The sequence below is a fragment of the Podarcis cretensis genome (genome assembly GCF_951804945.1).
Source record: "Podarcis cretensis genome assembly, chromosome: 1".
Classification (NCBI taxonomy): domain Eukaryota; kingdom Metazoa; phylum Chordata; class Lepidosauria; order Squamata; family Lacertidae; genus Podarcis; species Podarcis cretensis.
Window position 1 is genome coordinate 134,109,475 of NC_137170.1, and position 14,824 is coordinate 134,124,298.

At 44.3% G+C, this 14,824-nt stretch overlaps 1 protein-coding gene across 2 annotated transcripts; it reads left to right on the forward strand.

Moving 5' to 3' along the window:
- Nucleotides 1–4,445: 4,445 nt before the first annotated feature.
- Nucleotides 4,446–14,664, forward strand: LOC307216910 (uncharacterized protein). Of its 2 annotated transcripts, XM_079977715.1 has the most exons (7): nt 4,446–4,931; nt 6,252–6,406; nt 7,613–7,788; nt 8,922–9,048; nt 10,851–12,779; nt 14,092–14,200; nt 14,392–14,664. In XM_079977715.1, the coding sequence occupies exons 2-7, from the start codon at nt 6,265–6,267 to the stop codon at nt 14,501–14,503; spliced, it is 2,595 nt and encodes an 864-aa protein (XP_079833841.1). In that variant the 5' UTR covers nt 4,446–4,931; nt 6,252–6,264; the 3' UTR covers nt 14,504–14,664. The 2 variants fall into 2 exon arrangements, with proteins under 2 accessions (XP_079833841.1, XP_079833842.1); XM_079977716.1 differs by lacking the exons at nt 4,446–4,931; nt 7,613–7,788 and having other exon boundaries at nt 6,278–6,406.
- The last annotated feature ends 160 nt before the right edge of the window (nt 14,665–14,824 follow it).

Consider the following 14,824-nt stretch of genomic DNA (forward strand, 5'->3'; position numbering starts at 1 on the left):
TTAGTCATGCTGGCCATATGACCTGGAAGCTGTATGACGGCTCCCTCGGCCAATAAAGCGAGATGAGCGCCACAACCCCAGAATCGTCCATGACTGGACCTAATGGTCAGGGGTCCCTTTACCTTTTATCCTCCTCCTGGCATTGCCCATGTTGTTACTCAGGTATAGCATCAGCTGCAGCATTCTTTACAAAGTTAACAGCTGCATACTATGCAACGCACAAAGAATTTGAACATGTAATTCTACCTTGGCAACCCACTATTCCCTGTACACACCTTCCTCCAGGATCCAATAATATGAAAATCTTCCACTGTATATTAATGGTACATTTCCCCAATATCATTCACATGTATAAGGATAAGAAACCACAGAGAAAATAGAGGTAATATATTCCGGTGGTGATATTTCACTGTAAATACTGATATCAATGAATTCTATTAACAACAAAAACCCATCCACAGATTCCCATAACTGAAACATGAATGCGTAAACCGTATTTTAAACATATCTGATGTGTGAAAGACAGATAATTAATTTAGCAGTTACAAGTACTTGGTATGGAAAGCAAAATTGCATGCTACCTTCTGTCCATTTAGCAGTGAGATAAATAAATTGACTGTCAGCTGTGAAAAGAATGCAACATCTTAAATAGCATCTTAAAGATTATACAGTGTGGTACTTCTACATAAATGGATGAAAAAAAGCCATTACCTCTTCTCTCGCAATGGTTATTAAAAAGACCCAGGTTCTGGATTTCGTTGACTTGGTATCATTAGAAAAGCCTTCTGTCCAGATGATATTATTCTTTTCTTGCTAGTCCTGCTGAGCCTTAACAGAAATGAAAGCCTTGCTCAGGGAAAGCAAGAGAATGAACCACTTGTCTGTTGCTTAGAAACACAATAATGCTGAACTGAATTTTTAAGAAAAAGAATACAGTACTAGCAAGCAGCTCCCCGTTGGGCTGAGCTGCTGGGCCAGAGTGCAAGAGATCCTTTTACATGCCAAGGCATTGGATTTCAAAGCTAAATGTTTTATCTGAAACACTGATAGCTGGTTGATAAATGAGAACTGGTCCCTCTTCTGCCATGGACCTTATTGGATGTAACAGTTTACGTCAACAATCACTTGCATCAAAAGGAAGCAAGGAGTCAAAAAAACAAAGAATTGACATGTTCCTAGGGACACTTGAAGTCTAATCCTGTGTGGATTGAAGCACACCTAAGGACATTGAAATCAAATGGATGTTAAGTGTGTTTAATTTAATGCAGCGTTCAACTCAACAGTATTTGTTGCATGACACCCCAATCTCTGAGTGGTGCAAGATTCCAGGGGTTTACCCAGGGTTTGTTTTTTCTCAGAATGAGGGACAGCGGAGACTGTGGTGTCTTTATGATATACGGTTTATTACACATATATACAACCTGAGCCCACGATGGAGTGTTTCACACCATTAACACCCCAAAAAGGTCTTGCTTCTCCCATAGCCACAGCCTTGGATTCAAGCAGAAATCAGGCATTCTGTCTTTCTGGCTTCCCAGCCTGCCGCTTTACTCCCAGCTTCTAGCTCACACAACTCAATTCTCCACTCTGGTACAGAGCAACTTCCTTTATTACCTTAATGACCCATACTCAGGCCACTACCTCACCAGGAAGCTAGCCTGTCTTATTTCAAGAACTCGAATCCTTGTTTTACCACTTGCTGGATGCAGGAATTAGAAGGGGCCCTTGCATACCCCTGCCCAAACTCCTAACAGTATTACACAAAATATGAATGTCATGGTCCGGTTCACGGGCGATCGAAGTCCTGGCAGGGGACGTCAGATCCGGGGGCAAGATGGCAGGGTGGGAGCAGGAACAGGAGTCCAGAAGCCGGGAGTCAGAAAGCCAAGAGTCCGAGGATAAAGAAACAGAGAGTAAAGAAGCTGAGGGTCAAGGATCAGGAAGTGTGTTGCTGTGGCAAAGAGCCTAAGGAAAATGCTGACCTTATATCCCTTCCGAGCTCTTGCCGCCAGGTGCTGTGAGTTACCAATCGGCCTCACCTGTGGGGCCGCACCTTGCCTTTCCAGAACAAACTTAGGAAGCCCCCAGTCCTGCAGAGTCCGAATGGTCACAGGGCCTGGCTCCTGCACGCACCCCTGACAATGAAGACCAATTGCGATTTTTGTGTGTATGAATGCAGGTGCAAAAACTTGTTGAAATGTGTGACAGCTGCTACAAACTGACTAAAGCTGCACTCTCTGTTGGGTTGAAATAAACGACAAATGAGTGGTGGGTGTCATATGGGAGGCATCTCCCGAGCACGTCTCAGGGAGTCTCTTTTATTGAATATTACAGCATTGCCACATATGTGCTTGTTGCTGATTGGTTAACACAAGTACAAGGCAAAGGATTACAGCATTGCCACATATGTGCTTGTTGCTGATTGGTTAACACAAGTACAAGGCAAAGGATTACAGCATTGCCACATATGTGCTTGTTGCTGATTGGTTAACACAAGTACAAGGCAAAGGATTACAGCATTGCCACATATGTGCTTGTTGCTGATTGGTTAACACAAGTACAAGGCAAAGGATTACAGCATTGCCACATATGTGCTTGTTGCTGATTGGTTAACACAAGTACAAGGCAAAGGATTACAGCATTGCCACATATGTGCTTGTTGCTGATTGGTTAACACAAGTACAAGGCAAAGGATTACAGCATTGCCACATATGTGCTTGTTGCTGATTGGTTAACACAAGTACAAAGCAAAGGTTACATATAGACATTAATCATCAATAGATTAAAGGATGGGAAAGGGAACACAGAGCTAGACAGGCATGGAAACCTCCTTATTAAACTATAACTAGTGATTGATATAAAGGTAAAGGTACCCCTGCCCGTACGGGCCAGTCTTGACAGACTCTGGGGTTGTGCGCCCATCTCACTTAAGAGGCCAGGGGCCAGCGCTGTCCGGAGACACTTCTGGGTCACGTGGCCAGCGTGACATCGCTGCTCTGGCGAGCCAGAGCCGCACACGGAAACGCCGTTTACCTTCCCGCTGGTAAGCGGTCCCTATTTATCTACTTGCACCCGGAGGTGCTTTCGAACTGCTAGGTTGGCAGGCGCTGGGACCGAGCAGCGGGAGCGCACCCCGCCACAGGGATTCGAACCGCCGACCTTTCGATCGGCAAGCCCTAGGCGCTGAGGCTTTAACCTTTAGCGCCACCTGCGTCCCTAGTGATTGATATAGCAAGCCTTAAACAATTACTCGGTGATTAATATATGGCATTCATCCGTAGATGTGGTCAACCAAGCACTAAGAACAGGTCAGACTAAGAACAAGTCAGAATGCAATGTTTTCATGAACTCATGGTGAACTGAACATTCTAGGGTGATGTGCAGAAACAAAACTTTCCTTCATCTCCCCCTTTCTTTTTTCGTGAACTCTCTCCATCAAACAGTGGGATTTGATCAAACGTGCATGGGATTGCGCCTTTAGAACATGAGCTGCTGCAGAAGTCCGCAGTGCTATTAAAAGTAAACGTGGGACAATTTGCACGGGGGAGCACCCCACGTTTTCCGGCCGGGGATCTTGGCGCACCTTTTGTCGATCTGAACTACTAGGCCGCCCAGCCCTGACGCCACCAGCATCTCTGCTGGGTTTGGCCCAGTGCTTTTTTCCTGGGGGGACGCAGGGGTCCCCCTAAACATTTTGTGAATCTAAGTTTGGCCTCATTGAGGGGCAGTATTACGCAGGTGGAGCTGTGGGTTAAAGCCTCAGCGCCTAGGGCTTGCCGATCGAAAGGTCGGCGGTTCGAATCCCTGCGGCGGGGTGCGCTCCCGCTGCTCGGTCCCAGCGCCTGCCAACCTAGCAGTTCGAAAGCACCTCCGGGTGCAAGTAGATAAATAGGGACCGCTTACCAGCGGGAAGGTAAACGGCGTTTCCGTGTGCGGCTCTGGCTCGCCAGAGCAGCGATGTCACGCTGGCCACGTGACCCGGAAGTGTCTCCGGACAGTGCTGACCCCTGGCCTCTTAAGTGAGATGGGCACACAACCCCAGAGTCTGTCAAGACTGGCCCGTACGGGCAGGGGTACCTTTACCTTTACCTTTTATTTCAACATGAGTAGGAAAAGGAGAGTACCTCAAACATTTTTTTTTTTAGAAAAAAAGCACTGGTTTGAACCAAGACATTTTGGCACCTGAGGTAAACCACAAAATGGCATTCTCTTGGTCCTCGCCAGGGAAAAGGGGGCGAGCAAAGGCCAGGAAGAAGGGAAGAAAGTAAAGGTCTACTTTGAGGTCTGCTGCCCCCGTAAATGCCGCCGCCTCACCTCGCCTCACAGGCAGGCCGCGCCGGTTTCCATGGCAACGCAGCCCGCTCACCTCTAGGGAGTTAGTCCTCGCCCTTCCCTCACGTGCGGGAGGAGGCAAGCAGGCCTAAGGACTGCCGGAGGAACAGAGCGGCTCTTAAGAGCGCACAAACAACAACAACAACAACAACAACACGTTTTTATTTATTTTGTTCCTTTTAAATTTCAGGACAGGAAACGCCTCAGCCCCTCAAGGAATTCTGGGCGCTGTAGTTCGTGGAAGGTGAAAGGGGCGGAGTCAACGCAGCGGCTGACGGAAGGGCCAATCCCGTCGCTTGGAGCGGATCACATGATAAAGTCATGTGATCCGCTCCAAGCGGTTTTTGCTTATAGCGCTGCGCGCAGAATGTGGCAGAGGAATTAGAGGAAAGGACAGGAGAAAGAAAGAGCGAGGGCGGACTTTCTTTATCCAGGGCCTTAAGGGGTACGGGAACCCGAGCAAATCTTGGTTGCTATTGTTGTTTTCTTTCAAAATGAAGTACTAACTACAGTCCCGCTTTTCGGAGGAGGCTGAAGCCGCTTGGAGGATTGAACTGGGTTGCCTGAGGGAGGGGAATTTCATTTTTTGAATGAAAGTGGTAAGTATGTTTTCCTTGTAATATAATGGTTATGATTCGGGGGCGGGGGGGATGTATATATATATATGCCTGTACAACACCGCCACCTTAACCTTAAATCCTTTGCTTCCTCAGCCACGTTTCTTTTGCTTAATTCTGTTTAAAAATGCACTTATTTATTACAAGTATAGGGCAACCTTTACCCGAAGACCCCGAAGGGCAGTTCACGACAGAAAAATACAGGATGAGGATACAAAACGCATAAAACAGAAACGAGCCAGTAACCCCCCCCCCCTTTGCACAAACACATTTCAAAAGCTGAATGCCTGGTTGAAGGGAAAACAAAATAAAAAATTTCCTTCCAGTAGCACCTTAAAGACCAACTAAGTTAGTTCTTGGTATGAGCTTTCGTGTGCATGCACACTTCTTCAGATACGAAAGCGTGCATGCACACGAAAGCTCATACCAAGAACTAACTTAGTTGGTCTTTAAGGTGCTACTGTAAGGAATTTTTTTATTTTGTTTTGACTATGGCAGACCAACACGGCTACTTATCTGTAACTGGTTGAAGGGAAATGTTTTTACCTGTCACATAAAGATATGTGGTTTGGGAGCCGCAAGGTCAGGGAAAAAACAATGCTGCCCAGGGTTGTAAAGACTGCGGAGAGAATAATTGGGTGCACTCTTCCCACCTTGGATCAAATCTATGCTGCCAGGTACCATAAAAAAGCTGCAGAGATAGCGCAGGATAGTGCGCACCCCAGAAATTACCTCTTTCAGCTTCTGCCTTCTGCAAGAAGGTACAGGGTTATAAAGACTAGGACTAGCCGCCTGAGAAACAGTTTCTATCCAAATGCGATTTTGGTTTTTAACACAGTGTAAGGAGTCTCTATAGGAGTGTATTGTATTTTTAAAATGGGGTATCAGAGTTTTTAAGGGGGCTAACCAGGCTGGGATAGCTGGGATAGCAGACTTGTTGGTTTTGAATGTCTTATGTAGTCCCCCCCCCCCCCCATTTCGGTGTTCTGTATGGGACAATGACAATAAAGATTATCGTATCGTATTGTAACTTGTTTCACAGTAAGCATATACACTGGGCTGCACAAGTATTCTGTCTCAGCATTGGTTTGCAAATGCGTGAACAAATTGCTTGATTTCTCTACGCTTCAGTCTGGTCTATGCAATGCAACAATGTGGTAGCGCCGCGGAAGTCCCTTCAGACTCCAAAGGGGCCTGGAGTACAAGTCAGTGCAAACATAAAAGCAATATAATGATGTTAGAGTATTTTGCAAATATAAAGGATGATAATGGCAGACTTTTCTTTTTCTGAACAACTGGCAGGACTGCCTGGAAAATGTCACTTCAGGCACTTGAAGAAACATCCATTTCATTCACAAGTGAAGTCAGGGAACGGATGAAGGAAAAGAAAAATGGTGCATTGAAGACGGCAAAGCTGAATGCTTCTCTTGCATCAAAGATCAAAACAAAAACAATAAGTAAGTGGCAGTATTTAAAAATAATTTGTTATGCTTGAGCTCTGGCGCTTCACTGGAGACCTGGACTATTCTGTTGGGGTGAGTTATAAGACAAGAGTTGCTGACCTTTTACAGCCTAAGTGAATGTGACTAAAGTGGTCATCAAATTCATGCATACATACTGCACTTACACACAGAATCATAGAATTGTAGAGAGTCATCTAGTCCAACCCCCTGCATTGCAGGAATCTCAGCTAAAGCATCCATGATAGATGGCAATCCAACTCCTGCTGAAAAAACCTCCAACAGGTTGTCTCTCTCTCTCTCTCTCTCTCTCTCTCTCTCTCTTTCTCTCTCTCTCTCTCTCTCTCTCACACACACACACACACACACCACAGGTGCACACTCATCCCTGTCAGCAATGGGTTGAGGCGAGAGGTTTAAATCCATCACATGGCTGGGCTATGGGGCGATTTCCCCATCACAGAGCTGAGCTTACATGCTGGAAAGGTTTAATCTTCAACCACAAGCACAGCCAATATAGGGCATTATCAGAACAAAAGCCTTATAGGGCCTATTTCCCCCCACCTGTTCCGCACAGCAAAACCACAGATGGTGCAGCTTGAGTTGGTTATACAGATGGAGTGCTGTGTATTTGCATGAGTCTGGTTCAGGGAATGCCAGCCTTGATGCTGGTGCATATCCCTGCAATGTGGAGAAACACTAGGTTTCTGTAAATGGAGGGAGGAGGAGAGAAGATGATAACCCAGCTGTTAGCAGGATTGGGGAAGATTTGACCACTCAAGAAAAATGACGCAGGAAGTGATTTATAAGTAGCACCACTGGCCTTAGCTGTGTTTTCAGTCCCAGTGAAGTGGCATTTGACAGTTCTTTGGCATTTTTGTCTTCTTTGAAAAAGATGTATGATTTATGGCACAGGTCTTATGACTCTAAACAGCAGCATAATCATAGTGATTGAAACTGTGTTTGTTCAACCTTGCCAAGCCACTGCTGATTGCCCAGGGGGAGACCAGTAAGAATTTGCTTCATAATATACAGCATAAGTCTGTGGTGGGGTGCACAGGTTTCCTATGTTGATTGGAGCTTACCTACCAATTTTGGCTGCCGACTTCTATTCTTGTCTTGATAAGGCAAAATTTTGGAAATGGTTGACCAGTAAAGCTGACAAAAACCACCCATTTTCTCTCCCTCTTTTGAAAAATACAGATAACTCCTCTATAATTAAGTTCTCCCTAAAGCAGAACAACAAAGCGTTGGCTTTAGCTCTCAATGGTGCAAAGGGGGCTAGTCAAAGACTAACTGCTGAAAAGATGCTGCTACAAAAAGAAGTGGAGTCGTGTCACTTTGAAAATGCCTCACTGCGCCGAAAGCTCTTCTCTGTGGTACCGTATTTGCAGCCATGTTATTTGTCTCTGTGGTAACTAGAACCTTTTCTTCAATGGTGCTTAAACCAGGGGTGAAACTAGGCTTTATTTTACCCGGGTCAAAGACCCAGTTTGGCGTTTGCGCACACACGCACACCCACTCATTAGCATTTGGGAAGGGTGTAACGAGGAATTGGGTGTCTTGAGTCAGAGAAGGCTGGATTAGGGAACCTTGGTCAAGGGGATACACACATAGAATCATAGAGTTGCAAGAGACCACAAGGGCCATCGAGTCCAACCCCCTGCCAAGCAGGAAACACCATCAGAGCACTCCTGACATATGGTTGTCAAGCCTCTGCTTAAAGACCTCCAAAGAAGGAGACTCCACCACCCTCCTTGGCAGCAAATCCCACTGTCGAACAGCTCTTACTGTCAGGAAGTTCTTCCTAATGTTTAGGTGGAATCTTCTTTCTTGTAGTTTGGAACCATTGCTCCGTGTCCGCTTCTCTGGAGCAGCAGAAAACAACCTTTCTCCCTCCTCTATGTGACACCCTTTTATATATTTGAACATGGCTATCATACCACCCCTTAACCTCCTCTTCTCCAGGCTAAACATGCCCAGCTCCCTTAGCCGTTCCTCATAAGGCATCGTTTCCAGGCCTTTGACCATTTTGGTTGCATTGACATGGCATATCCTACAAATGCTTGATAAGGTCCATGAGAACCAAAGTCATAAGAAACAAGAGAGGCAACTGTAGAGAAACAAATTTTGTTAAATTTTGGAAGCTCTTGTTACTAATTTATGGATTAAGATTCATGGATTAATTAATAGGTTAACATACTTTACAACACAGAGATAAAATCATATTTAAAACTATAAAAGAACCCATGGGGAAATTATTAGGAATGTTATTTATGTTAATTTGTATACGGCCCCTCTTCCAAAGATCTCAGGGCAGTTCACAGCATTAAAATTCAAAATGAAAACACAGAATGCATAATGAAAACAAGAACATTATTCTAACTGCTTCTTTGAAAATACTGTAAAGAGTCTTTAACCTAAGCTTTCCAATGCTTATTAGGCCTGGTTTGCTTGTTTTTTATTTAAACTCGATCAGTTTAAAAATGTTAACCCTTTTGTTTATATGCAGAACAAATCTATTCACGAACTGCACCAATATATGAACAGCCACTTGCAAATAGCAATCAAGCTGAGCAGACCCCAGGATGAAGAGGATGGCACTGCACTGGCACCTGATCGGGACATGCCTTTTGGTGGTATAACAGAGCTTTTATCATATAATTACTTTTACTTTGGCTGTATGCAGCAGATATCTGGCAGGCAACCCCAATAACCTTCAAACCTCTCTTGAAAACCTTTTTATATGCTGACAAATCTATTTGTTGAATTTCTTTTTAGGCGAGCCACTCATTCTTGTGATGATTCTACACTGTTTTACGATTTGTATTTTGTGCACCTCCTTGATATATTATGTGAGTGGGCGGGATATAAATACTTCCATAAATTAAACATAGCACCCTCTGTATGAGTGAGAGACACATGTTAACTGGAAAGCCATATGCTTGGGACGGCCACATCTGTGGTCTTGGGAGTAAGCCTACTCAGTGGGATTTACTTCTGAATAACCATGTATAAGATCAGGCTGCACATTTTATTCATTGCCTGAGCTTATGTGGCACGGAGGTTGTCTCTTCCGTCTAACTACAGATGTGGTACAGAATCATTTGAGGACTATTTCCAGTTACTCCTGGCTCAACCTGACACTGGAACTGCCTGTATTCTGTACTTTGCAGTGTAAGATGGGAATCTGCTTATGTATTTATTTACTGTGCTGTTTGGTGCTGGGAGTATACCAGTCAGGAATGCACAATTCTGTTCCTTTTCAGTACTGGGCAAGAGGTTCAGTGTGCATCATGCTTAATTATTCTTGTACAGTCCTGTGAGCATTTGGGGGAAGAAATAAGAGCCAAATCTCTATAACCTTGTATTTAGGGTTTGTTTAGTCCCAAGTGATGGTCCTTAAGTTAAAGTCAGTTGTGGGCTGTGGATAAGGAATGGCAAGCAGATTTGGCCAAGACTATATCGTGGAGGTCTGGATGGAACCCCACCTATTGCATCAGACTGTGAGTGTTACACTCAATGTAGGCAACGTTAAAAGGCATAGCTTTGCCTGTCTTCAGTACCAAATACCATTTTTCCTAATCAGGCAAACTTTTTTTTTCTGATGAGGGCTGTGTTCCCACGAGGGAATTACATGTCAGCTGGCAGAAGATCTGAGTGGGGACAGAGTAGAAAGTAGGCAGGGCTGCTTCCCCCCTTTTCTCTTTCTCCTGCCACCTTCCTTCTTCTCACTCCCCCTTCATTCAATGGGAGCCAAAGCTTGTATTGCCTGAGGTTTGATCAGATTGCTTGCAGTGGGCTTTTGGAGTTAGGTCTAGAATCGTATAAAAGAATGCCTTGCTGTTTGACGTGTGCTTTAAAGAACAGCAAAGACTTCGTGCCCGATATAAGTGCCATTTGATGGTTGCCACCAAAAAGCTTTTGTAATTACAGAATGGGCATAGACGTCAACACACACACACACACATGGAAACAATTTTATGCACACTTATGTGTGTTAGAAAGCTGGCTTGTTGAAGCTAACTCGATTCACCACTAACTACAATTTCCGGTTCAGACAACATGGGAAGCCACAATTAACTGAAAATGGAAACAATTTCTTCTGAACTCCTTGGTTGTGCGAGGGAAATGAAAAATGCATGAGTCCAGGAAGCAGCTAGGCTCATTTGCATACTAAACATTGCCATTGTTTAGTATAATGTCTGAATATTAATGGTGGGGTGTGGCACACAATGTGAAGGGGAGGGTTGTTGCTTTAAAGCCCTATTTGTGGGCTTCCTGGAAGCATCTGCCTGGTCTCCGATAGAAATGAGATGGGCCCTTGGTTAGACTGAGAACTACTTTTCTTGCTTTCTTACTGCACAAGTTCACGGATTCTTTTAAAAAAAAGAAAGTAAGTTTGTGTTCACCTACTAAATTCAGCTATTTGTCATTGTAGGAAACCTTTTGAGAACACAACAATGTCCCAGGAGCGGCTTGCTGTCCGTCCTGAGTAACAGTTCACCTCTGCAGCACTGTGAGGTGACTACGAGACCACTCAGTGGTAGCGTGTTGTTATCAGGTGCTCACGTGACTCAGAGGAAGAAACGCAGAACAAGCTCAGCTGCATCTGGAGGCGATTCTCAAAAGAAGTCCTCAGAGATGCTTCAGTGGACAAAGGAATCGGAGCAAGTTGTTAAAGAGTATTTTGAAGTCGGTCAGGCTGGTGAGCTTTTGGCACCAGACACCAATAATAAAAGCTATGAGACGATCAAAGCCAATGAAACCACAGCTGTAAAAAAAGTGAGTATGGGGAATGTGCACAGGAGCTCTTCTGCTGTCAGGCAGTCGAAAGGACATTTGGTTAATTATAACAGTGGAATAAGGAATACTTTTGTGGTAGTACCATACAAAACCTCTGAATCGAACAGTAGTGCGATGACAATTCCGGAGCCTGCACGTCACACTGAAGAGTCAAGTCAAGTCGATTCTCTGGAAGAAAGACCACCACTGAACAGCTGCGGTCAGAAGGAGGCGGATAGTACCCAGCACCGTGATAAAGGCAGAGGTTGCAGATTGACATATGTAGTGCACCAGACTATTCCAAAGCAGGTAGATGACTGCAACACTTTGACTCAGGAAATTGAAAAAAGAACATTCTTGGAAAAAATGAAGAATTCAGAAAGTCAGTTCCAAAATCCAGATACGATCTCATTAAGCAATAAACTACAAGATAAAAAGAGCCATGCCTGCAATGTGAAACATACTTCCCAGTGTTCTGATAAAACCAGGGATTGCAGAAGGACCTATGTAGTGGACCAGACTTCTCTAAGCAATGTAGATGACTGCAATGCTTTGATCCAGGAAACAAAAAAGAGAACATTCTTGGGAAGAATGAAGAATTCAGAAAGTCAGTTCCAAAATCCAGATACTATCTCATTAAGCAATAAACTACAAGATAAAAAGAGCCATGCCTGCAATGTGAAACATACTTCCCAGTGTTCTGATAAAACCAGGACTTGTAGAAGGACCTCTGTGTTAGAGCTAGGTGCTTTAGATTATCAGAATAATTCTGCTCCCGTTGCGCATGAAGGAAATGCACCCTTGGAAAACTTAGAGGATCGAGGAATTGTGTTCCAAAGTCCGGAGTTTAGTTTGTTAAGCAACAAGGCACCACTGCATGCTCTTGGTACAAAACAGTTGGTTGGTTTCCAAAAGCAGATTCCTGGTGAAGAAGCAACACTGGATCTGAATGTGAAGCATAAAAAACCCAAGAAGACGACCCAGGAAATTTGTTTACAACAGGAGATCAGTGAGATGGAGCTACAGAGCTTTAATGTTGATGTGCAGCCACAAGAAACCAAGGCTAAGGGTGGGCACAAACACAAAACAGTTAAAGCGGGCAAGGATAATGCAGGGAAAGAACATGGGGAAACAGACATGGGTCTGAGTGCTCAAAGAGCCAATAAAAGGAAGAGGAAGAATTTGAGTTTCACTTCTCAATCAACAAGTCAAGAAGATGCAACCCCTGTTTTCTCTCTAGGGAATGTGCATTCCGCATTTCGAGGTTCAGGTTCCAGGACTCAGCAAGATTCTTTCCATAGGGATCTTCCTAAGGCTTCACCTCAGGCTGATTCTGTGGCTGTATGTCCCAAAACTCCTGAGTCTTCTACAGTTGGTCTTTCTAAGACCACCTTACCGCATTCTTGTAGTTCTGTTCAGTCACATTATGCACTTCAAGATCAAGTGAGCCCAGAAAGAAACTCGTCTCTGCCCAAAGTCTCAACAGCTTTAAAAAATGATTCAAAGCAAGTGGCTTCTGGCAGATGTGAGAAAAAGACAGCACATGCAATTCCTGAAACCTTGCAAAACACAGCACAAGGAAAAGGTGAGTGATGAAAAGAGGCTGTTGATGTTCAATAGGAGGTTCAATAGGTGAATTGCGGTGGGGGGCGTGAAGCCCTCCATCTAAATCTCAGCATTCACCTCTTTCTGTGTGCAAATCTGCACTCCTATTGGGTTTGCTTGATTTAAGCTAACTTGCAGATCTGGTTTTCTCTCCCAACCAGCCCAGAGCTTTTATTGCTCTGCACCAAAAATGAAAGCTAGACTGCAGTATAGTGGCAGCTCACTGTGAGAAAGCTCAGGAAAGCAAAAGCTCTATGATTGGATGGAAGTTTGCCCCATACACGTGCTAGACATTTGCCAATGCAAAAAGTGAAGAAACAGATGGTTTTTTGTTTTATTCACCGTGATTGGAGGGGGATGGGAGTCCAGCTAAGAAACACAATAGCTGCTTTGTGCTCCCTTACAATATCCATAAATTGCCCAAAGCCAAGAATCAAAGATGCGGGCAAAGGATAGTGTGCTGGTTTTATCTCCTGCCTCTTAACCTTCTGTGAATTATTATTATTAGGTATTAAGGGCATGTCCACAAAGGAACTTCCTTTGTTGCTGTGCTTCTGCTTTAGTGGAAGAAGAGAAGTATAGGAAGTAATATTTATGTTAAAGAGGTGCCCTGAAATCCAGAGATGTTTTGCACAAGTTGCATGTGTGAATCTCTGAGTGACACCTTGTCTGGGAAATAAACCTGCACCTTTGGGAACAGGAGAACATTAGTAACCACTTGCTGTTGGGAACCATGTGGAATTTAAACTACTGCTTTTGAAATAAAACCCAATTTGGTAGCCAATCAGGCCTAACATTGAATTCTCAATTGACTCTGGATATTCAGAGTTTAGAAACGCAGGTGGTGCTGTGGTCTAAACCACTGAGCCTCTTGGGCTTGCCGATCACAAGGTCAGCAGTTCGAATTCCTGTGTTGGGGTGAGCTCCCGTTGCTCTGTCCCAGCTCCTGCCAACCTAGCAGTTTGAAAGCACGTCAGATTGAAAGTAGATAAATAGGTACCGCTCCGGCAGGAAGGTAAAGGGCATTTCCATGCGCTGCTCTGGTTTCAGTATTCCGTTGCACCAGAAGCAGCTTAGTCATGCTGGCCACATGACCTGAAAAACTGTCTGCAGACAAACGTCGGCTCCCTCGGCCTGTAAAGTGAGATAAGTGCCGCAACCCCAGAGTCGTCTGCGACTGAACTTAACGGTCAGGGGTCCTTTACCTTTACTCTGAGTTTTTTTATTTTTAATAGGTTTAACAGGGATTCTCTGTGTAGCTTAAGCAGTGATCAATTCCTGACTTTTCACAGAGCACAAGGTCCTGCAAGATTCAACCAATTCTGTACCTCTGGAATCACCTCCAACACGGCCAAGAAGACAGACAAAAGAAGTTTGCTATGCGCTGCCCAAGATTAACACGTTAGTATTCTGTTTGATGCCGAGTGCCCTTTTATAAGAGAGGGAGTCGAAATACAGATCATGGGAATCCTGTGCTGTCTATGGCCTGAAACCTTGACTGTCTTGCTGGGGGTGCTGTTTCCTGGAATATAAAAATCAAAAACAGTCTGTGTACAACAAATTATATTGCTTCTCTCTCTTCTCTGCTGCAGCAAACTGAGGAGCGGTGACCCATTTACATTTTCTGTCTACCCCGGGTCCCCTGTGTACAACACTAAAAGAAAGAGGTTGCCCAGAGGATCTGGAAAGTCCAAGGCAACCTAAAAAGAGGAAATCGACCCTTTTGTGAATTCACGGTTTTTAGTAGGAAACAAGTTTGTCACTGTTTAAAAAAAACTTTGAGGTCTCCAGTATTCCCCTTTACCTAGTCTTTTTTGTTCTGGTATTTGCGTTTCAGAAATAAAACATTTCCACCTGATGTTCAATTGGATGTTTGAAAGCCTGTCAGAACTCCAGGAATGTAGAACGTTTAATGTTTTACTGAGTTGTAGATCATCTTATTCCAAACAGTATATGACTATTAGCTTGCATGGAAGTGTCGAAAGCTGAGTTCCAGGGAAGACATGACCCCATTTAAATGCTGCT